This window comes from Trichechus manatus, unplaced genomic scaffold (genome assembly GCF_000243295.1).
Source record: "Trichechus manatus latirostris isolate Lorelei unplaced genomic scaffold, TriManLat1.0 scaffold00035, whole genome shotgun sequence".
Taxonomy (NCBI): Eukaryota; Metazoa; Chordata; class Mammalia; order Sirenia; family Trichechidae; genus Trichechus; species Trichechus manatus.
Genome location: NW_004443971.1, coordinates 10,641,819 through 10,666,237, shown reverse-complemented (window position 1 = coordinate 10,666,237; position 24,419 = coordinate 10,641,819). Strand labels below are relative to the sequence as shown.

The following is a 24,419-nucleotide window of genomic DNA, read 5'->3' as shown; positions in this document are numbered from 1 at the left end:
ACCTTTTCAATCTCTTCTTTTGTTATGGGTTTATTTAGTTGTTGTATCTCTGTTTGTATTAGTTTAGGTAGGTAGTGAGTTTCTAGAAATTTGTCCATTTCCTATAGGTTTTCAAATTTGTTAGAGAACAATTTTTCATAGTATTCTGTTATGCTTCTTTTAATTTCAGTTGGGTCTGTTGTGGTATCACCCATCTCATTTATTATACGGGTTATCTGCTTCCTCTCCTGTTTTTCTTTTGTCAGTTTGGCCAGTAGTTTATCATGGTGTTAATTCTTTTTTAAATGTTTGGTAGAATTCTTCAGTGAAACCATCTGGACCTCAAGATTTCTTCTTTGGGAGTTTTAAAATTATGAATTAAATTTCCTTAACAATTATAGGGCTATTCAAATTACCTGTTACGTGTAGAAGTTGTGGTAGTTTGTGTTTTTCAAGGAATTGGTTCATTTCATCTAAGTTTTTAAATTTATGTGTGTAGGGTTGTTATCCTTATTACCCTTTTGATGTCTATAGGATCTAGAGTGACATCCTCTGTTTCATTTCTGACATTGGTAACTGTGTTTTCCCTCTTTCTGTTTAAGTCTTACTAGAGGTTTGTTAATTGTACTGATCTTTTCAAAGAACCAGCTCTTTGTTTCATTAATTTTCTTTATTTTTTGCTATTTTGTTTATTTCCGTTCTTTATTATTTCCTTTCTTCTGTTTGCTTTGGATTGATTTTGCTCTTTTTTTCTAGGTTCTTGAGATGGGAGCTTCGATTATTGATTTGAAACTTTTCTTCTTTTCTAATACATCTATTTATAATAATAATAAATTCCCTCAGTACTGCTTTAGCTGTGTCCCACAGATTCTGATATGCTGTATTTTCATTTTGTTCAGTTCAATGTTTTTTTTTTTTTTATTTCCCTTGGGACTTTCTCATTGAACCGTTCGAAGGAGAAGGCCTAAGTATGGCATGAAACACAGATCAAAGAAAAGATTCATTCAAATATGAAAAAAATTGCATGACAAAAGCCCGTAATTAAAGTCAGGATACAAATAATGATGTGGACGTTCTGTACTGCTAGAATGGTTCAGTGGTAGGACTCTCACCTTCCATGTCAGAGACTCGGGTTCAGTTCCCAGCCAGTGTACCTCATGCACAGCCAACACCCGTCTGACAGGCAGGCTTGCATGTTGCCATGATGCTGAACAAGTTTCAGTGGAGCTTCAGACTTAAGACAGACTAGGAAGAAAGGCCTGGTGATCTACTCCTGAGATACAACCAGTGAAAACAGTCTGATCAGCAACCGATCATGGGGATGACACTGGACCGGGCAGCGTTTTGTTCTGTTGTTCACGGGTCACCATGAGTCTGGGCTGATTCAGTGGCAGTTAACAACATTATAGCAAAGAGATAACTTCCCTAATAAATGAAGACTCCCTTCAAATTGATAAGAACAAACCAATACCCAGTAGAAAATGGGCAAAGAATAGAAACAATTCAAAGAAAATGAAAATGCTCAACCTCACTCATAATAAAAGAACCACAAAAGAGATAGCATTGTCAAAGATAAAAAAAACAAAAACAGAAACTTGTAACACTGCATGTTGGAGAGGGCTTGGGAGACAGGAACTCTCATATATTGCTGCTAAAAAACCCATTGCCGTCGAGTCGATTCCAACTCATAGCAACCCTGTAGGACAGAGTAGAACTGCTCCATAGGGTTTCCAAGGAGTGGCTAGTGAATTCCAACTGACAACTTTTTGGTTAGCAGCCGGAGCTCGCCAGAGCTCTTAACCATTGCGTCACCAGTACTCCCTATTGCTTCTAGGAATGTCAGTTGTCACAGCCTTCATGGAGAGCAATTGGCCATATTCCCCTTGACCCAGAAAGTCTGCATCAAAGAATGTATACTTCAAATAGTCTGAAAATGTGAGAAATGATATTTACTCAGAATAGTTATTGCAGTGATTTTCAATAGCAAATTATTACAAACGGCCTAAATGTCTATCAGTAGAGAATTGAGTAGATAAACAATGGTGTGTTCATGCAGTGGAATGCTATACAGCTGCTCAAATTACTAAGGCAGTTTTATATGAACTAATATAGAAAGATAACTAAGATTTGTTAACTGAAAAAAAAACAACGTGGAGGAAAAATATGTGTAGTATGCGATGATTTGTTTAAAAAGTATGTTTATGTATGCATAGGCTACCTCTGGAAGAATACCCAAGAGACTGGCGACAGTGGCTGGCCAGAGAAAGAGGCTGAGGTGGCTGGAAAGGTGGGGGACAGCAAAGGAGGGAGGTTTACTTTTAACTGTATGCTCTTGTATCTTTTGAGTTTTGTGTCATGTGAAAACCAGTAAAAAAAAAAAAGAAAGTTGTCGTCAAATGAACTCTGACTCATGGTAACCCCATGTGTGTTAGAGTAGAACTGGGCCCCGTAGGGTTTTCAAGGGCTGAGTTTTTGGAGGTAGATCACCAGGCCTTTCTTCTGAGGTACTTCTGGGTGCACTCATACCTCCAACCTTTCAGTTAGCAGCCAAGTGATTTAACCATTCACACCATCCAGGGACTTTGTATCATGTGAAGGGATTCCCTACTCAAAAAATAAATAAAATAATTTAAAATTTTTTAAACTTACAAACCTGGAGACAGAGACCGAGTCAGAATGAGTCTTTGTTCCCTGAGCACAGACTCAATATCAAGGGGGAGGAAACAGGAGCCAGGGAGTAAGGAGGATTTTGATTTTGTACTTCTTCATAAACACACACTTATAGAATCATAGAACTCTAAGGTGAAGAGGTGTTAGAGATTCCACCAGACAGCGTTTACATTGTAGCTGAGGGGAGGACAATCTGGGATAAACCCTTGCTGAGGAGAACTCTGAGATAACCCCCAGATGGACACTGAGATTCGAGGGCCAAGACAGCAGTCTTAGGAGCTGTCCAGCAACTCCAGACACACTCCTTCCCACCATCCCTCCAATGTGTTTCCCCCTCTTGTTGTTACGGGGCGCCTTCCACTGCCTGCTATCCCTCCTTCCCGCCCTCCATCCCAGACGTCAATCAGAGAAAACCAGCAGGTGCCTACTGCCTGGGCGCCTTGCCTGAACTTCTGGAATCTGGGGGCTGTGCCCGAGGAGCCCAGCAAACTGGCACTGGTCTTCACCCAGCTGTGACTCTGAGGGCTCTTCTTGCAGGTGCCTTCTTGATCCCTGTTCCTCTTCAGAACATCAGGTGTCTTTACTGGGACCTTCCTCTCCCTGGGTCAGATGGAGAATCATTCCCTGGGTTCAAAGTCTCACTTCTTACTTAACTCTGGAATCCTGTGAATGCTGATAAAAGCACTGATGGTGATTGATTATAATCCTATTCATTTTAAGGGTTCTCTGTCTGACTGTCTATGTATCTGTCCATCTATCTTCAAATCACAGATCTCATTCGATCCTCACAGCAACTCCACAGGGCATATCTGATCCCCAGTTTTCAAATAGTCAAATATTTGTGGAGTCTCTGGGTGGCAGAAACGATTAAGCTCTCAACTACTAGCTGACGGGTTGGTAGTTTGAACCCACCCAGAGGCACCTTGGAAGACAGGCCTAGTGATCTGCTTCCAAAAGGTGACAACCTTGAAAACCCTATCGAGCAGTTCTACTCTGTATGCATGGGGTTGCCACACGTCAGAATCCATTCAAAAACAACCAGCAACAACAAAATACAAAGGTATGTTTTCCACGTACTTTCCTATGTATTATCTCACATAGGCAATGACAGTTTTATTTACCCAGATTGACAAATGAGGATATTGAAAAGGCAACTGTGTAATAGCGCACTTTCAAAGTAAGACGACGTGAGTCTGAATCCTGACTTAATAGATTTTTTTTTTTACACCGGCAGTATTTCCTCTGGTGTAAAGTGGGGATAATAATATTTATATTGCCCATCTTACTGGATTGTTGTTAGGTTTAAATGACTATTGTTCAAAAGAATTTCAAGAATTAACATTCTAATGATTTCCCATTTCTGGACCTGTTCCCTCATGTAAAAATTTTTTTTAAATGTTTAAACCTCTACAGGAGCCAAAAGAGGACAGAATAATAGAAGGAACCTGATGTATCCATCACCCTCTTCAACAATTATCAATGCAGGCCAGTCTCGTTTCAGCCATACCTCTGTCCACTCCCCCCTTTCTTTTCCTTTATAACCGGTTTTCAGGATAATGCGGTAATTCCCTAATGTCCTCCCCAGGTGATTAAGGGTTATTTTGTGTTGTTTTAATGTTATTAGAGATCCCTAGATTTAAATATATTTGGTGTGTTTCAGTCTGTTGCAGTTATTAATTATACTTATTGATGTTCAACTTGACGAGGGAAACTTACTCAGGTTGACCTCTGAATCCTTCTGATATGACTTTAGTAGTCTTCGGCATTTCATTTGCTTTTTGGTGTGACGGGATGCTGAAGGCTTATCTTGTACATTTGCCACATCAGATTTAGAATCAGCCATTTCTCCAAGGAAGTCTGATCCTTTGGAGGGAATAATATTTAGAGTCTATAATCTGATTGCTGGGAGTGCTCAATCCTATGAGAGTGGTCAGTGTTTCTAGGCCTTTCAGGGGACAGAGCTAGGATGTGTGTGTGTGTGTGTTTAAAACAAAATATATCCTGAGTTCGTACTGATACTCCCAATTCAAAATCAGAACTACAGAACCTCATCAATCTTACATCTCTGTCTCCTTTTAGCCGGAGAAAAATCTTGTTTCTCAGCAACATCAATATTGTTTGATTTATCCCATAATACACATATAAAATATGATGATAATAATAATAACAAAGTACTATCAACCGTATGATTATTGGAGACTTGAAGACAGTTGAGAATTTTTTCTTTTTTTGGCAGTTCTTTTGATCTTTCTAAGTATGTGCAGTCAAATTACAGTTTTAATTTCTCTGTGTATAGTTATGCCAACCAGCCAGACACATTGACTGGTTTCATTTTATTTTAACTTTTAGGAATTGCTTTAAAAATTTTTATTTGTGTTTTATAATTATGTAAAATTTTTATATGTCCCAAAACAAATCCACAAAACAAGGTATATTCAAAGTCCAGCTTGTATCCCTGATCTCTCCATCTTATTCCTCCCCTCCCTAAAATTTATTTTATGGTTTATCTTTTTATTTTCTTTTTAAAAATGTAAGTAAATACATACATATGTTTGCATCCTCCCCCCTCCCTTTCTAGATGAATGGTAGCATATTATACATACTTTTTCCTATCATTTTTATATTCAATAATACACCTAGAGATCATAGCATAGGTATATAGTGTGTACTTAGTGTAGCTTTCTAGATCTGGCATTGCTGTGTCAAAGGGTAAATGCATAGTTATTTTGATAGATACTGCCACATTCCTCTACACAAGGGTGGATTTTACCGTTTCCAGCAGATACTTTTTAATGTTAGAGCAAATGATTAAATGAGATGCATTATCTGTGCTGAGAAAGGTTAAATGGTTGCCCAAAAGGAGTGGAAGTGGGGCTTGAACCCCCAAGTGCTCCCTAATGGCCAGTGTTGTGACTCACTGTGCATACCTTCACTCTGTTAATGAGGCGAAGAAACTGAGGCTGACATAGGGAAGTGACCTACCCTAAATGACTTAACGAGCTATGTCTCCTGGCCCTAAAATTAGATCTCTTTTCAATGTGTTATGGATTTATTTATTTATTGCCAGTCTGTAAATGAGGAAGAAAAACATAGTAGTTCTCTTAAGGAAATTAAGAAAAGTAATGAGATAATTAGGGGTAAATTCTCCCTTGGGTGTAGGAGAGGTTCTTTGAGATATGGCTTAACTTCTTTAGGTGAACAGGGATTCAGCAATTAGATTATGGTGTCAGGGCACTGCGAAATAATCTTACGGGTGAGAGTGATGAGCCGGCACCCCGGTATTCTCCGACATGTCTGGGCACATTGGGAATCTGCTCTGTGTCCTGCAGAGCGCTTTGAACCTGGTTGAACAAAGGTGCTGTTACGCTATGCAAGACTTTACAAATGCATGTGGGTGAAGATGTGATTCCCCCAGTGAACAAGCAAGCTGCAAACCAGTCTTTTCTTTCCTAGAGTGACCCTGGGGTTCTCCTTTGTGCTTGCTTTGAGACAGGTTGATTGATTTATGTGCAGTTTGGGACACTGGAGTTTTCCTTCGCTCTGCAGACGGGAGCAGAGCCTCGTCTGGTGTTGCAAGAAGGAGGCTGAATGAAGCAGAGAAGGTGAGTGAGGTTTGGGCCTGGGGCATGTGTTGGGGAGTTAGGTGGGGGGTGGGGGAAATGAGTGAAAGCCTCATTCTTGCCCCCGTTCCTTCTCTTTGGTGAGAGAAGGCTCTTTGCCTGGCCTCAGGAATCTCTTGAGGGGAGGGCTCCTTCCTGCTCCCCAGAGATGGAAGCCCAGAGTCGCCACAGAGCCAGGTATCAAGGCTGTCCCGTGCAAGGAGGCTGGGTGGGGCACAGGGAGCGTTAGCTTCTTCCCCAGCAGATGCGGTCAGCCGGCATTGGAGCTGCCATTATCCTGAATGTCCACTTTAATTGAAAAAGTGGGAAACAGCTTGGTTTATGACCCACTCTCCCTCCCTAGCCTGGGCCCCCACGACCTGCGAGCCTCTGTGACAGCTCCGGCATATGGGGGGCAGTCTGAGAACTTCCCCACCACCTCCCGGCAGAGTGCTGGACTCGGCAGATGGACAGCTGTCCAGGACACAGTAGGCGGCCGAGCCAACAGCACAGAAGCCACACCCTGTCCAGGGTCTGCATTGTTCCATTCTGGATTAGAACTTCCTGCTGCTCCCAGCAACGCCTCCTTTGGTCTCAGGCCAGGGGCATGTCTAAGGGACAGTTTTAACAGAGGATTAATTGGCAGTTGATCACAAGCTAGCCTGACCTGGAGGCCAGAACAGAGAAAGGTGTCCTTCTCTGAGTTTGGGCATCTCTGCCTCATTTCCGTTGGTCTCTCACTCCATCTTCCCTCCAGATGTCTTCTGCTGTCTCAGAAAAAGCTGGGGACCTGAGGGGAGGACAGGTAGGAGCAGAGCCTGCTGATGACATGGATCTGGACAAAGTTTAAAATGGGCTTTGGATCTGGAAAGCCCAGCTCCACTTATTTTGTGACCTTAGGAAAGTTTCTTAACCTCTCCAGGCCTCATGTGGTACCAGCTGCTGTCAAGTCCGCTCTAACTCATGGTGACCCCATGTGTGTCAGAGTAATACTGCGCTCTATAGGGTTTTCAGTGGCTGATTTTTTTGAAGATCACCAGGACTTTCTTCTGAGGTGCCTCTAGGTGGACTCAAACCTCCAGCCTTTAGGTTAGCTGCCCAGCCTGTTTATACCACCCAGGGACTCCCATGGCATATAGTGGGTGTTCAGTAAATGAAAGTTATTACCATTATTTCTCATATCAACAGCAGTTCAGGTATCATTGTTTCATCAAAGTAGTTTCTGTGCGGGCCCTTTCAGGCTGGGCTACAACTTGCCTCCAAACACTATCAGGTTGCAGGGAGCACCTGGGAAATCCATCTGCTTGCAGGACTTTTCCACCCCATTGTTGTTACTAAATATTGAACATACTGACTGGCAGTGGCGGGCGGGGGAACAAGGGGAGCACTTTTGTTTTCCTGCGTGGAGGACTGTTATTGCACAAGTGGCGTGACTGTTTATTTAAATGGACGTGTAACCACGTGAGACAGCCCAGGAGCAGACGCCCAGGTTTCCAGAGGAATAGGGCGTTAGTCCAGCCCAGTGTCGCCATGTCCTTCTCTAGCACTTTTCACACACCCGTCCTACACTCTATCCCTGTCCTCCCAGAGCCCCTCCACAGCCCTCCCTGGGCACATGCACCCTGGGTTGCCTAACCAGATCCCAGCCTTAGGATCCTGGGCCCCCCTGACTTCTCTGATGATAGCATCACGGCCCAGCAGCAGACCTGGCTGCTGTCAAGTCACGCCCTACTATGTCCTGCCTGGTGCAGAGCAGATGTGCTCCACCTGGCACCTCTGGACACTTCTGAGCTAGTCAGCAGCCCCTAACAATGGTTCAGAGCTTGATTCCTTCTCTGAGGTGTCCATGTACATTAATTGTGTCACTTGCCTTCCACGACAATTCTGTGATGTGAGCAAGGCTGGTGTCATCATCCCCATTTGACTGGTGAATAAACGGAGGCTCCGAGAAGTTACTTCCCCCAAGATCCACACACCTAGTCAGCCAGCGAGCCCATACTAAAACTTAGATAGCTTGCATTGAGGGCTCTTTTCTTTCCATGCCACACACTGCTTCCTTTAGTCCCAGGCACCCCCACATCATGAAGGGGAAACACCTATCAAAGGACCTTCAGACTCCCAGAGGACACTAAAAAGAGAAAGAATGAGCACAGACGATACACAAAAGCAGGGGCATATGGCTACTGAGGGAGCAGTAGTTTCTGCAAGAAGGGAAGCTGATCCAGGTTTCTTGAGATGGTGATAATAATCATTTTAACAGCCAACATTTGAGTACATCACGTGTACCAGGTGCTGGGCTCTGTACTCGACGTAGGTTGTTGTTAGGTCCCGTCGAGTCGGTTCTGACTCACAGTGACCCCTGTGTACAACAGAACGAGACACTCCGCAGTCCTGCGCCATCCTCACAATTGTTGTTATGCTTGAGCCCAGTGTTGCAGCCACTGTTTTAGTCCACCTCATTGAGGGTCTTCTTCTTTTTCATGGACCCTCTACTCTACCAAGCATGATATCCTTTTCCAGGGACTGGTCCCTCCTGATAATATGTCCAAAGTATGTGAGACGAAGTCTTGCCATCCTTGCTTCTAAGGAGCATTCTGGCTGTACCTCTTCCAAGACAGATTTGTTCGTTCTTTTGGCAGTCTGTGATATATATTCAGTGTTCTTTGCCAACGCCATAATTCAAAGGCGTCAGTTCTTCTTTGGTCCTCATTATTCATCATCCACTTTCACACGCATATAAGGTGACTGAAAACGCCATGGCTTGGGTCAGGTGCACCTTAGTCTTCAAGGTGACATCTTTGCTTTTTAACACTTTAAAAAGGTCTTTTGCAGCAGATTTGCCTAATGCAATGCGTCGTTTGATTTCTTGACTGCTGCTTCCACGGGTGTTGATTGTAGACCCAAGTAAAATGAAATCCTTGACAACTTCAATCTTTTCTCCGTTTATCTTGATGTTGCTTATTGATCCACTTGTGAGGATTTTTGTTTTCTTTATGTTGAGGTGTAATCCGTACTGAAGGCTGTGGTCTTTGATCTTCATCAGTAAGTGCTTCAGGTCCTCTTCACTTTCAGCAAGCAAGGTTGTGTGTTAATGAGGCTTCCTCCAATCCTGATGCCCCATTCTTCTTCATATAGTCCAGCTTCTCGGATTATTTGCTCAGCATACAGATTGAATAAGTATGATGAAAGGATACATCCCTGACACACACCCTTCCTGACTCTAAACCCACACAGTATCCCCTTGTTCTGTTTGAACAACTTGACGTATATTCTCCATTTAATCCTGCTCACAACAACTCTGGGAAGTAGGGCCATTACTACCCACATTTTACTGATGACAGATGGAAGCACAGAAAGGTTAAGGAGCTTGTCAAAGCCCCACATCTAACAACAGCCAGCACCTGGGTTTGAATTCACGCAGTCCAGCTATGGGACCATGCAGTTGACTGTTTGGGGTTGGAGTAGATTTTCAGGGAAGCTGGTTCCAAGTTTCACTTGAACGCGTGACTGTTTCTGGGTGTGCTCCAGCCAGGTTCCAGGTGTGAATCTCATTTTGTAGGTCCACTCTGCAGCCTCCGAAGGAGCCAGTCCTCTGTGTCTCCATCCTCCCTCCCTCTGGCTCTTCTCCCTTTGTTCCAAAGCCACTGCCATCTGGAGCTGCCCCAGGCATCTGCTCCTGTGAGCACACTCCTCTGTCCCTCTTCCTCCTGCCCCAGCTTGAGGCACTTTCCGGCACTCAGACTTAGTTTTTCCTCTCCCCTCCAAGCCCTCACTGCAGTGCTTCACTCACTGGCCTCACCAGGCCACTCTGAGCAGACACCTGCCCTTTGATGCAAGACAGAGAAAGTACCGAGCATCCTTAGGCCTTCAATTTCCCAAATGGTTCCATTTGGTTAATTGCATTTGCACTGCTAAGCCCCTCTGCCTGCCAGAAGCTGGGCCCTCTCTCTCCATAAAGACTACAACGGGCCACTAACATGGGCTCAGTCAGGACACACAGCTGTGGATTGATGGGGGCATGGAGCTTCATTAGGAACTGTCAGTTTTGCTTTCCTACCTTCCTCTCCACCCTGAAACGGATTCCAGGCTACTGAGGCAGCGCCCAGTCTAGCCACCTTTTCCTGTGACCACTGAGATCTGTAGGGGCAGGTGTGGGGACATGCGTGGCAGCAGCAAATACTATTCTCCTCTATGCAATCATTTCCAGACCCCGCTCCGCCCTTTTCTACTGCGCCTCTAAGCCCCATCCTTTAACAAGAAGCTGAGTTCTTTGGCTTGAGATAGCATGTCACCCTCTGAGTTTCTTTTTCTAATAAGAGGACCACATACTATAGCCAAAGGAGGCCCTTCCTACTTGCTGGTGTATGATCTTACTCAGGGTATAAGGCACAAAACTTTCCTTACACTGGAGCCAAAAGCATCTTTGGTGTAAGCACCCATAGCTGTCAGCACTTTGTAAGGAGACTGCTAGACAAATGGTGCATTTTATAACTTCGGGAAAAAAACTTAGTCTGTGTGTTGCCTCTCCCTTTTTGCTCCCGCCACCCCTCCTGCAGGCCTCCTGCATTCTCACATCTCCTGCCTGTGCAAGCCTGGCAGGATGGCAATTGGATGCAGACTGATGTCTGCGTTGGATGTAAATGCAGAGGGCTGAAGGGAGGGAGCAAGGAACAGATGCTGCTCCCCCCTGCTGCTCCTGTCCTTTCCTCCCTATGTCCCCCTTACCATGCGTCAGACAAGAGTTTAAAAATATAACTGGGGATATGCTATCCTTGGAATATCAGCAGCTAAACCAGTATTAACAGCATGATGGGAGTCACCTAGAAGAGCTGACCCAGCTCCCTCTCTGGGGCTGATGCCAGCTGCTCATCAGCCAGGAGCAATTGACATCGTAGGTCATGGGGCACTGGTGGAAGAAGCTGGCATGAGTACAGGGGTAGGTGTCTCAAGGAGTGCTGAGTGCGTTGGTTAAGAGGACCATGGAAAGACGAGGGAGAGGGGAGTCCACATGTGCTTTGGCTGCCTGGGATCTTGCAGGAGCCTCTCCTTCTCTCTGGTCCAATTCAGCTTCTATGGACAAGGAGTTACTGTTTATGCTTGGAGCCAATGTATAGTTATCTGCATGGGCATCATCTACCTTATGGATTCAAAAGCCCAGCTTGTCCAAAGCCATGTAGCAAAGCAATACACCAGCTGTAACTTGGACGAAAGGAGAAAGGACCAAGGGTTTTTGAATGCCAGGTCTGTGCCAGGCCTTGGCTGAGATGCCGTACAGATACATTGTCTCATTTGATCCATTTAGTCATCTTCACAGCAATCCTGTAATAAGGAAGTGCACTTATCCAACTCTTAAAGGTGAGAAAACTGTGACTAGAAAAGAGAGCAGACAAATTGCTGAAGACCACGTAGCAGGTAAAAGGCTGAGGTAGGATTAAAACTCAGGTGCGTGTGGCCCGAGTCCCTGTCCTTTCCTGTACCAGAGTGATTACACATTGCTTGAAGCTCTTGAAGCTAAATCTTTGAGCCTGTGTCTGGTGGTTTTCTCCTGGCCTAAAGGGTTTCCTAGCTAATTCATTGTTCACCACTATTTATTAAGCCTGGAAACCCTGGTGGTGTAGTGGTTAAGAGCTACGGCTGCTAACCAAAAGGTTAGCGGTTCAGATCCACAGGCGCCCCTTGGAAACCCTATGGGGCAGCTCTACTCTGTCCTGTAGGGTCACTATGAGTCGGAATCGACTCGACGGCTTCAGGTATTTATTAAGCCCAACCCTGCTCTGCTTGGAGCTGGAACTCGCCTCTGTGAAGGACACGGGAAAAAATGCAAGACACTGCCCTTGCCCTCCAGAAGCTTACGGTTTGGTTAAGGCACTGAAGGTCATCTCTCTTTCCCCCAAGTTTCTTCTATAATCTTGCCCCTCTTTTTTCCTTGCCTGAGCTCAAGCTGTGCTTTTCAAATGACTTTACAACCTTGGTCTGTTGAAGCCAGGCTTGGAATCCCCCAAATAGAGGGCAGAGTGAGCAGCGTATCATGAGCAAAGTCCTGAGCAGATGGGTCCAGATGGAAGGTCCTCAAATGAACAGTGGCCTAGACTCCAAATGGACACCCACTCAGGGAGCCTGGGAACCCACTGAGCAGTGCTTGAAGTGAGGAAGCTGGAGGAAGTAAGGATGGGTTGTGAGGGGCAGGGTTGCACAGCTGTCTTTCTTTAGGAAGAGCAGAAAAGAGGTTTCAGGCTGTTCCAGAGGCACCTTACCTTCATATGACATGCTGTAATTTACTAAGATAGGGCAAATTTGGAGACAGGGACTAGAAAGTTTGTGACTTGCTCAAGGTGACATACGAGAACTTAGCCCCAGGCTTTTAAAAAATAATATTCAATTTATTAAAGTTAAAAATCCCAAAACCTAATTCTTCCTTAAACTTCTTTTTCTTTCTTAAACTTTTAATTTCAACTGACAAATTTTACAATTCTATTTGTAAATCTAGTAAATTTTCACAATCACTTGTTTGATCCCATTTATAAATTTAGTTAATTAAATTTCTTCAAACATTGGAAACTGTGTATATAAATTTAATTATTTTCTTTTTTGAAGTATCACAGTTTTCTGTCCAACATAGCCTTCCAAGTCCTTAAGTAATTCTTTTTTTTTCATTAATATTTTAATAACAGCTAAATTGAGATAAAATTCACATACCGTACAATTCACATGTTTAAAGTGTACAACTCAATGATTTTTTTTGTATATCTAGAGCTGGGCAACCATCACTAAAATCAATCTTAGAACAGTGTCATCACCGTCCCCCCAAAAACGTACCCATTAGCAGTCACTTCCCTTTCGCCTCTTTCCCCTTTCCTGTAGCCGAGACAACCACTGATCTCCTTTCTGCCTCTGTAGGCTTGCCTTGTTTTGACATTTCCTATCGATAGAATCATACACTGTGTGGTCTTTTGCTTCTGGCTTCTTTCACATAGCATAATGTTTTCAAGGTTCATCCCCATTGTAACATATATCAGAACTTCGTTCCTTTTTATTGGCAAATAATATTCCACTGTATAGATATGCATGGAGGCCTGGTTGCGCAGTGGTTACGAGCTTGGCCATTAACCAAAGCAGTTTGAATGGAAACCCTATGGGGCAGTAATACTCTGTCCTATAGGGTTGTTATGAGGTCAGAATCAGCTCAACAGCCATGGGTTTGGTTTGGTTTTGATACGCCACGTTTTGTTTACTCATTCATCAGTTGGTGAGCATTTAGGTTGCTCCAACTTTTTGGCTATTGTGAATGAGTGGCTTTTTAGGTATAAGATTTTATGTGGACACATGTTTTTAAATTTCTTAGGTATATACTTAAGAGTAGAATTGCAAGAGTTCGGCTGCTGACCAAAAGGTCGGCGGTTTGAATTCACCAGCCGCTCCTTGGAAACTCTATGGGGCAGTTCTACTCTGTCCTATTGGGTTGCGATAAATCAGAATCCACTCGAAGGCAATGGGGTTTGGGTTTTTTGTTGTGTTTTTTGGTGTGGTCATTCTGTGTTTCACTTTCTGAGGAATTCTACAGCTTCTAATCCTAATTCCAAGGCTCCCTTGCAGGACTCTACCTTCATCATTCCTGCCGGGGTCCCTCCCTCTTACCGTTCCCAAAGCTTGGTCCCCACTGTTGGGGACCTCTCACGTAGGATTATCATACAGTCCCACCCCCAGCCTTCCTCTGAGCCACTTCCCTTTAATGACAGGCCCTGGGGAGGCAGCTGCTGTCGGTGCCTGGGGGTGCCTTCTCCACCCGCTTGAGGAGGGGGGTGGGGAGCTTCACGACTCTCTCTCCCCAGCTGTGAATAAAGATGTGTGTCTAATTGCTGTGAAAACTTTCTCCAGGGAGGGTAGAAGACAGGGAGCCAAGGCAAGTGAGAAGCTGGGTTCTCGAGTTGTGCAGAGGTGGGATGCTTCCTTGTTCCCCTCTTCCTCTCAGACCTTTCCTGGTGTCATTTTGGTTTCTCGGATAATACAGGTGAGGCAGGCCAGGTATACTTCCAGCAGGGCCTTTAACATGTAAACTTTGCTTCCTTTACCACCTGTTTGACCTGCTAACCTTTATGTGGATGTAGACGGAGCTCAGTTAACCACTAGCAAGGCCAGTGAGTAGAGCCTGGATAAGAGAAATTAACAGAAATCCACAAACCTCATATAAACCAGCCCTTAACAGCATGTTTGATCAGCTAACCAGCAGCTACACAGACCACGTGTAAGAGCCCTTTCCATTCCGCCGCCCGCTGGTGCTTCCTAGTCCTTCCCCTCAGGGGGTGAATGAGTAAACAGTAATGAGAAAATGCACAGCCCCCAAAGAATCTTAGAAAGCTGGCTGGATTGTAGCATCTGCAACTTCCTTCCTCCTGTACACGGGGACTACCCAGTGGCCAGCGTGGTGGGGCCATCAGCACGGCTGTGGGCCCAGGCCACCTGTGTACTTTGGGCTTCCTTGCTCTGCCAGGCTACAATGTGCCAGGGTCCAGTTGGCCTTGGGTCAGAGAGACAGCATGAGGCAGCAACCCCACTTCCTCCATATCTGGGGACTTCTGTGCAGGGACAGGCACTGCAGCACTGTTGTAATGGAGGGGGCGGGGACAGCAGATGGTAGGTCTCTGGAGAGCCGTGCGATTTAGTTATGAAAGCAATGCTGTGGGTCTCTGTGTCCAAGCCACAGGCCCAGTGACCCAGCCAGCTATGACAAGGCAGTGAGATGGGTGCACCTCCCACCCTGGAAGTGACCGCACGCTACCGGTGGGTACAGCCCTCTGGAGGTGGGGGCTCCAGCCCCGCTGGCGGCTTAAGAGTCACACGGTGCCCCATAAGGTGATTTGCATGCCTCTAGAGAGCTGGGTGTGAACACTAGATATTCATGGAGGTAACCTTAAGGGGAAAACAGAGCCGGCTCTTCCCCCCTCTTCCTTCCCATCCTGTCCCTCGCTCTCCCGCAACTTAATAAATGCCGAAATGGTTCAGGTTTCAACCTACAGATTAGTCCTCGGCGTTGCGCAGGAAACAGCTGTTTGTCAGCCAAATCCCTAATCCTAAACCCAGGTGTCCCCCACAAACATACACCTGATACCATTCCCCCACCCCCTCACAATCCCCATGACCTTTGTGAACTTGGCTGGGGCCAGGAGAGGAGGGGCCCTGCCTGCTGGGTACCCTGCCGCCAAGCAGATCAATGGTTAAACACACAGCCCCCCTCGCTCCTCCCAGATCACTCCCCGACAAAGAAAGGGAGCCAAGCATGAAAGGCAGCCACCTAGCAGATGGAGACCACCCCCCTCCAACCCAGAGAAGTGAGGACGGGGACGGGGAGAGCTGAATCCCTTGTACAAGGTTTCTTGGGCTATTTGAAAATCATGGAAGACAACTGGTTGGACCGCACACGGGCTGGCAGGTGAGGAGGCTGGTCTCCTCCTGGGTGTGCGGAGAGGCAGAGGTCTAGAAGCAGGCTGGTGAGTGCTTTCCCAGACTGTCGAGTTCTTGGGCCCCAGAGGGTTTGGGCTCTTTAAAGCCCCTTCAGTAGGGGAAGTGGGAGGATTGTGTGGGCAGACAGACTTTCATGGAAGACGCTTTGTTTGGGGTAAAGAAGGGGATATGATGAAATGTAATTCCTTGTCAGGGGCTCTCTGAGGAGGGGAAGTCAGGGAATTCTGCCCTGCTGCTTCCCTTTCTAATCTTGTCTTCCACCAAAGATCCCTCTGTCTCTCTCCTTCTTGCTTGGGGAATCTATCTCTTTGGGACAGGCTGACCATCATCAATAGGTGGTACTTGGCATTTCCCAGGAAACCCACCACCCTGGCCTTCAAATGCCTGTGAGCTGGAGGGAGTGGAACATGCTGGGGTCACCCTCTGTTGCAGCATTCCTCCCCTGGTACTAGAGGGACGGAAGAGGGGAGGGGGCAATGGGGGTCCGTCCCACTGTTGAAGGTGGACCTCAGCACCCAGGGCAGCGAAGCAGGAGCCCTCAGGATAGGGGTCAGGGAGAGACGGAATGGCGGTGATAGCACCTGAGAGCACATTTGAGAGTCTGTCTGTGGCATGGAGAAGACAGGTGGCATTGAGGACAGCCCTGAGTGACTCAGACATTAGAAAGCTCTGAGAGGCCGTAGGGGAGGATTTCAGAACACTGGAGATGAGTGTGTCTGCCAGCAGGGCCAGGGTGTGCGCCCGAGGAGGCTGGATAGATAGTAGGATATTGCTGGTATTTTTGTTACTCAGGCTTATAGAGTAAAAAACTGATTTATCATATATTATCTGGAAATAATTATTTATATCAGTTAATGATCTATAATGTATTATACTCATTCATTGCTGGGATAGTATCTCCCAGGAATACGAAGTAAGGTTCACTCATCTCACGAATATTGATTGTTCTGTACTCACTGCAGAGGGGCCAGGACATGGACTGTGAGCTGAAGAAGTTCAAGGCTGATGTGGGGGACAGAGTGGGGACAACTAACCTCACAAGGCAGAGGAAGTGGTCCCTGGAAGGGAACATGGTCGTGCTGAGGGAGGGGCACAAGGGGAATTGTAGCCTACTTTCCGTGGGGAGGCCGGGAGAGGGCCGTAGAAGAGAGGGCTGCTCAGGGCCTTGGCTTTCGAAGAACGGGATTTTCACAAAAGGAAAGGAAGGGAATGGCATTTCTGGCCGAGGCACATGTGGCAGCAAAGATGGAGGGCGGGCAGAAAGCACATGGCCTGTTTGGGGAGTGGTGCGCAGCCTGGGGACTGGACTGTAGATGAGTGTGCGTGCGGAGAGTGTGTGTACAGTGTATGCATGCAGAGTGTGCGTGCAGAATGTGTGCATGCAGAGTGTGTGTGTGCAGAGTGTGTGCGTGCGGGGTGTGTGCAGAGCATGCGTGCAGAGCGTGTGTGCAGAGCGTATGTGCAGAGTACGTACAGAGTGTGTGTGTGCAGAGGCTGTGGAAGAAGAGGCCACACAGGAGGTGGTAGCCACACCACGGAGGAGCCTGAGTGCTGTGCTAGAATGTGGATTTCTTCCCTTAGGCCAGCCTGACTATTTTTTCTGCCAAGACAAATGTGATAAAGGATGTTCATGGGTAAGACACACACTGGGTCTTTCTCTATTCTCCAAGAAAAAAAAAACCCAGAATGTGAATGAGAGTGTGGTTATTATAGCGCTCACAGGAGCTGCTCTAATTTATTTTTGTGTACACACGATTTGCAAACTTTATTGGTTTGTATTAGGAATGAATTGTTATTGCTGTTTGTTAGATGCTGTGGATTCGGTTTTGACTCATAGCGACCCTGTGTACAACAGAGCAAAACACCATCCAGTCCTGTGCAATCTTCACAATCTTTGCTATATTTGAGCCCATTGTTGCAGCCACTGTGTCAATCCATCTCATTGAGGGTCTTCCTCTTTTTTGCTGACCCTCTACTTCACCAAACATGATGTTCTTCTCGAGGGACTGGCCCCTCCTGATAACACGTCCAAAGTATGTGAGACGGATCTCGCCTCCTCTCTTCTAAGGAGCATTCTGGCTGTACTTCTTCCAAGACAGATTTATTCGTTCTTCTGGAAGTCCATGGTATGTTCAATATTCTTCGCCAATACCATAATTCAAAGTCATCAATTCTTCTTCGGTCTTCCTTATTCATTGTCCAGCTTTTGGATGCATAGGAGGCGATTAAAAATACCATGGCTTGGGTCAGTGCACCTTAGTTCTCAAAGTGACGTCTTTGCTTTTTTAAAAGAGGTCTTTTGCAGCAGATTTACCCAGTGCAATATGTCGTTTGATTTATTAACTGCTGCTTCCATGGGCATTGATTGTCGACCCAAGTAAAGTGAAAACCTTGACAACTTCAATCTTTTATCCTTTCATTATGATGTTGCTTATTGGTCCAGTTGTGAGGATTTTTGTTTTCTTTATGTTGAGGTGTAATCCATACTGAAGGCTGTAGTCTTTGATCTTCATCAGGAAGTGCTTCAAGTCCCCTTGGCTTTCAGCAAGCAAGGTTGTGTCATCTACATATTGCAGGTTTTAATGAGGCTTCCTCCAATCCAGATGCCGCATACCTTACATCTGATTCCTCAGTTGCATCTAAGAGGGCCTGTCTGCCCACATGTAACCCTCCACCCAGTGTGGGATAAATTCAGATTTCCTGTGTACCCACACACTGACCCTTCCCCACTCCTTATTTTGATGTGCCTTTATTTTCTCTTTTATTCTAGCTCCTCTTTTTAATTCCTGAACATGTTGCTTCCTGGCAGCTAGAGTGTAATGGATTGAATTGTGTCCCCTAAAAATACCTGTCAACTTGGCTAGATCATGATTTCCAGTATTGTATGATTGTCTACCATTTTGTCATCTGATGTGATTTCCCTATGTGTTGTAAATCCTATCACTATGATGTACTAAGATGGATTAGTGGCAGTTATATTGATGAGATCTACAAGATTAGATAGTATCTTAAGCCACTCTTTTTGAGATATAAGAGAGAGAAGCAAGCAGACAGATATGGGGACCTCATACCACCAAGAAAGAAGCTCCAGGAGCAGAGCACGTCTTTTGGACCCAGGGTTCCTGCGCGGAGAAACTCCTAGTCCAGGGGAAGATTGATGAGAAGGACCTTCCTTCGGAGCTGACAGACAGAGAAAGCCCTCCCCTAGAGGTGATGCCCTGAATTTGGACTTCTGGCCTACTAGACTTTGAGAGAATAAATTTCGCTTTGTTGAAGCTATCTAACTTGTGGTATTTCTGTTATAGCAGCACTAGATGACTAAGACATATAGTAATAAACCCTGATGCATTTTTTTTTTTAATCTGGTGCAGAATGGCTGAGTTTTCCGTTGATTCTCTTGGGCCTTTATTATCTTCCTGTTCCCCCCAATACCCTGTGGCAGTGATGTGTAAATGTATCCCTTAGTTGGTTCTTGTAGTACTATTTTAGTCTTCTGATTAATTTATTCTGAGAATTAATTGCTGGCATGTGGTCTTGGTAGCACTAATCTGTTTTAATCTAGGCATTAATTTAGGAGCACAGCCTCAGAGTGCCTGTAACACTATTTTATTCACAGCTCTTTGGTATTTCAAACTCAACATATTCAGTCCCAAGCTCAGCCCAACCACAAGATTTATTCTCCCTTCTTTATTCTTGATGCCATCCTTCTTCTTCTTGTCCACAATCAGTCAATCATCAAATCCTGTCGACTCTACCCCCAGAAGCAGCACTCAAATCTCAGGAAGGCCTTGGAGACCATTAAGCCACTCTTCTGTCACACTCACCCTCTCTCACCCTGCCACGGGACACCTGTAGAAGGCAGAGTGGAGCGAGCTGAAGAGGAGATGTGGTCTAAGGCACCGCACCACAGCCTTCACTCCCAGAGCAGGCAGGATGCTACAGGGAAGAGAGTGGCCGGCAGCTAAGCCCCAGACCAGCTGCCCTGATGGGCAGAATGATGTCGGGCAGTTCACAGGCCCTCTCTGCACTTAGGGTTACCCTATATTTAGAAGAAGCATAATGGCCTTCCTTTTAATGGAGTCACTTGAGCTCATCAGGAAGGAATGCAGCAGGAATAGTAAAAATGCCTTACATATCTCCTTCAGTGCTCACAACGACCATCTGAAACAGGCAGAACAGAATAGCTATCTCCGTATCTCAGATTTAAAAAAAAAACAAGGCTTAGAAAACAAGTAACTTGGGGGAAAAAGAAGTAAGTGGCAAGACTTTACTCGGATCTTCAATTCCATCAATATTCCTGCCAGGATCCAGCACTTAACTGTTGCACCACCAGGGCTCCTTGCTAAGAGGATAACCCATCGCCATCAAGTTGATTCTGACTCATAGTGACCCTGTAGTGCAGAGTAGAACTGCCCCATAGGGTTTCTGAGGCTGTAATCTTTACCAAGGAAACCCTGGTGGGGTAGTGGCTAAGAGCTAACAGCTGCTAACCAAAGGGTCGGCAGTTCGAGTCCATCAGGCGCTCGTTGGAAACCCTATGGGGCAGTTGTACCCTGTCCTGTAGGGTTGCTATGAGTCGGAATCAGCTCGATGGCAGCAGGTTTTTTGTTTTGGTTTAATCTTTACTAAAGCCGACTGCCTCATCTTTCTCCCATGGAACAGCTGGTGGGTTGAAATTGCCGACCTTTTGGTTATCAGCGAGACTCTTAACCACCGCGCCACAAGGGCTCCTTTGGTAGAAGGGTAGGGAATGCTAATTTGCTTCAGCTGATCAGAGCTCAGCCCTGGAATTGGGGTAGGATGAGTCTGAGGAAGGGGTAGGAATGAATTCTCCAAAGAAAAATACAGATATTATGGATTGGAGGAACATGGGCCTAGATAAGCATCCAGTAACCATCCACCAGGTTCTCTGTGTGCTTGGCATTGTGACAGTGGAATAAGATGCCATCCCTAGCCTCAAGGAACTCGTTGTGTGGTTGGGGAGACAGATGAGTAGACAGACAAATCTACACTGAGATCTAGTGCCCATTACAGTGAGTATATCCCAGAATGATTTGAGAGCACACAGGATGATGACCGAATCCAGCCTTGGTGGGTAGGGGTGGTGCAGGAAAACCAAGGAAGGCTTCCCAGAGGAGGTGTTGCCTGACCTGAGCCTGGAAGGTGGTAAAGAGTTGGGTGAGAGAAGGAGAGAGTAAAGGCAGCCTAGAAGAAGAGAGTGATTTATGTAATAATAGTGTGGAAATAAACACAGACCACCCAAATGAGAACAAACAGGCTGTTTATTCAGAGCTTGTTATAACAAGGGAGCCAACCTCCATCACTTATGTTTGGCAGAGACTCAAAAGGCAGGCAGGGGAGTGGGGGAAAAAAAGGAAAAAAAGGAAAAAAACGGTGGTGGTGGGGACTACTTCAGGTATTCTCTGACTGGAGGTTGTTAGCATGGGAAGCTTGTGGTGGGCCAACTAAAAGCAAGGCATCCTATGTGACTGCTTTGGGATCCTATTTGGCTTTTTCAGGTTGGTCCTGGGCTGAAAGCAGGGACAAAAAATAGGGAGGCTGGCAATCATTGACTAAGTCCTGACTGCCCTGGGCTGATGGCTACAGTTTGTGGTTTAGCTTCTCGGCTGGTTGCTGCAGAGGCTGTGGATTCTCTGGTCACATATGGTCTGGCCATTGTTCATTTGTATGTTCAGTCTCTCAGGGTGATGGGTGAGAAAGCAAGGATTATTCATGGAACGAAAGTAATTTCATGTAACAGGACTTGAGGGAAGGTGGAAAAAGATGAGATGGGAAGGTGGGCGAGAGCCTGAGCAGGGCTGGCTTCTGAAGCCCTTTCAAGAGGAGGTGGAGAATGGAAACAGCTGTGGTAGGGAATGGGTGAGCTTGTTCATCATGGGTGTCTGGGATTGTGGATCCTGGAGAGCTTGCCTTTGAGGGGCTGTCAGTCTCCGGATGCTTCCAGCTCCTAGCCTGGCCTTTCCCCTGCACCCTTGTCCTCAACAGAAATGCAGAATGCTAGCTGTGGAAGCCCGAGAAGGTTTTCCCAGTCCAATACTGCAGCCTCAGCCCAGCGTATTCTTCCTCACACCTGTGCCTTGCTGTTGCATCCAAACATTATTGCCATTGGGCACAGGGGTTCTGTGCTGGAAAAGTTGGACTGTTGCACAAGGGTTTCCAGTTCTTTGTTTCACTAACAAAATCCTTCCTTCAAATCAAACGTTATGCGATGCCTCCATATAAACGCAGCGCTGTGAAGCTGCTCTGGCGGGTGGAGGGGCCCGAGTCCTACCTGCTCTCCTTCTGGTCTCTGTCAGAGAAGGCCCTTGAGGCACTTCCCAAGAACCTGCTGGGTTCCTTAGGACCCGCTGTGGAAACCTCAGCACTAAATGATTCTTTAGCAGTCTTTCAGTTCTGTGTTCACCACCCTGAACACTTCATGTTAAACCCCAGAGGTGGCCGTGAGGCTGGCCGCATTGGATGATGTCATTGAAGTGGTGGTGGAACATCTGGGGTTTGGGAGCTAAGGTGCTGACCCTGTCAAGTGGCTGTAGAGCCTCCTAACTGGCTTCCCTGCTTCAACCCATGCCTGTCACATCCCACTCTCCACGAAGTAGCCAGAGTGACCTTCACAACTAAATCTCATCACGTCACTCCACTGCCTACCACCCTGCATAGCTTCTAGTGCTCTTCGAATGGAATTGGAACTCCTTACCTGGCCTGCAGAGCCCTTGGTGAGCACGCCCTTACCCCTCTATTTGTTATCTCTGGCCCTGCGTGTTCCATTCTTTCCATTTGCCCTCTAAGTTCCAGCCACACGGGCTTCTTTCTGTTCCTTCCATGTGCCAGTCTGAGTCCTGCCTCAGGGCCTTTGCACCAGACAGTTCTCCCTGCCTGGGATGCTGTTCTAACCTGTCTTCACATGGTTGGCTCTTTCTTGCCATTCAGGTCCTGGTCCAGTGTCGCCTTCTCACAGAGCCCCTCCTTGGCCCCTCAGTTCCCTTTATCACATCGCCCTATTTTGGTTTCTTCATTGCACTTCTTACCTGGTTTTTTGTTCCGTGTTTATTTTCCATCATTCCTCCACTGGAACACAACCTCCATGACAGCAAAGAAATCTCTCTTGTCCACTCGCATTTTCTCCAGCACAGTGCCTGCCACCAGGTCTGATAAGTGAGTGAGTGGTCCACTCACTGCTGCCTTAAGTCTGAGGCAGCGTCTGCTCCAAGGGATGAATTGCTGCCAGCTGAGCCGTGTCTCAGCACTGCCAGTCTTTTCTCCCATCACTTCAGATGTGTTGTGACCACCAGGATAGGCTGCCCAGAATAGGCTGCATGAATATGGGGAGCTCCCAATGGCGACAGCTTGTGGGAGCCGTGGGCTTCTTACCCGTCTGCTAGGGACAGCTTGTGGAATCCACACCAGGGGCCCCCCAGTCTGGGGGGAGAAAGCAAACCAGGAGCCAGAGAGAAGGGAAAATAGAGAAGCAGGCTGTGGTTGTGGATGGGTAATTATTATTGCTGCTTACTGCTGTTCTCAATCACGTCATTTAGGCAGCCAGAGTGCTGCCTTCATCCTTAGGACCTCCAAGCCCGCTCAGTGATGGCAGCTAACAGTACTGAACTTTTACTCCCATGCCAGGAATCCCTGAATGGTGCAAACAGCTAATGCACTCGGCTGCTAACTGAAAGGTTGGAGGTTCGAGTCCACCTAGAGGCACCTCAGAAGAAAGGCCTCACAATCTACTTGTGAACAATCAGCCATTGAAAGCCCTATGGAGCCCAGTTGTACTCTGCACACACGGGGTCGCCATGAGTCAGAGCTGACTCAGTGGCAACTGGTACTGTGTGCTAAGTGCTTTAGATAGGAACTGTGCTAAGTCCTCACAGCAGCCCTCTGGAGTAGGTACTGTTATTATCCCCATTTTGCAGATGAGAAATACAAAGCTCCAAAAGTTCAGTATTTGCCCTCGTTCCTCCCCTCCCCACTCCCTGCTGCGACTTGAGACCCAGGCAGGCAGGATGCACAGCCAGGGCTCTTGAACCACTGAGAGGCTGTCAGGTCCAGTGGATCTTCCCTGGGGCCAAGCATCAAGACTCACGTACACTTTCCTGGGCCCCATCTCAGACATTGAATCTAAACCTCAAGTAAGGCTTGAAGATTTCCCATACGGCTTATAGATTTGAAAGCCTTGAAATCAGGCTAATTGCCTAAGTGTGTGAAGCATCCCTATGTAAGATAATAGGGGTTCTAAGGGAGCCCTGGTGGCACAGTCGTTAGGAGCTTGGCTGCTAAACAGAAGGTGGGCAGTTCAAATCCACCAGCCGCTCCTTGGAAACCCTAGGAGGCAGTCCTACTCTGTCCTATGGGGTCGCTATTAGTTGGAATCGACTTCACGGCAATGGGGGAAGGGCATTTAAAGGAGCCCTGGTGGTGCAGTGGTTAAAGTCATGGACTGCTGTCTTAGTTATCTAGTGCTGCCATAACAGAAATACCACAAGTGGATGGTTTTAACGAAGAGAAGTTTATTTCCTCGCAGGCAAAGTAGGCTAAAAGTCCAAATTCAGGGCGTCAGCTCCAGGGGAAGTCTTTCTCTCTCTGTGGGCCTTCTCATCAGTGTTCCCCTGGACTAGGAGCTTCTCGGCACAGGGACCCCGGTCCAAAGGACGCACTCTGCTCCCGGCACTGCTTTCTTGATGGTATGAGGTCCCC

At 46.4% G+C, this 24,419-nt stretch overlaps 1 protein-coding gene across 3 annotated transcripts in view; it reads left to right on the top strand.

Moving 5' to 3' along the window:
* The window catches only part of NFASC (neurofascin), a 224,241-nt gene that overhangs the window by 117,243 nt on the left and 82,579 nt on the right, over positions 1-24,419 (top strand). For 2 of the 3 annotated variants that reach the window (XM_004375244.1, XM_004375243.1), the window contains exon 2: positions 6,143-6,251. In XM_004375244.1, the coding sequence (XP_004375301.1) occupies positions 6,143-6,251 (109 nt within the window). Of the gene's footprint in view, positions 1-6,142; positions 6,252-24,419 lie in introns of those variants that run through there. The other variant, XM_004375239.2, reaches the window with a different exon arrangement.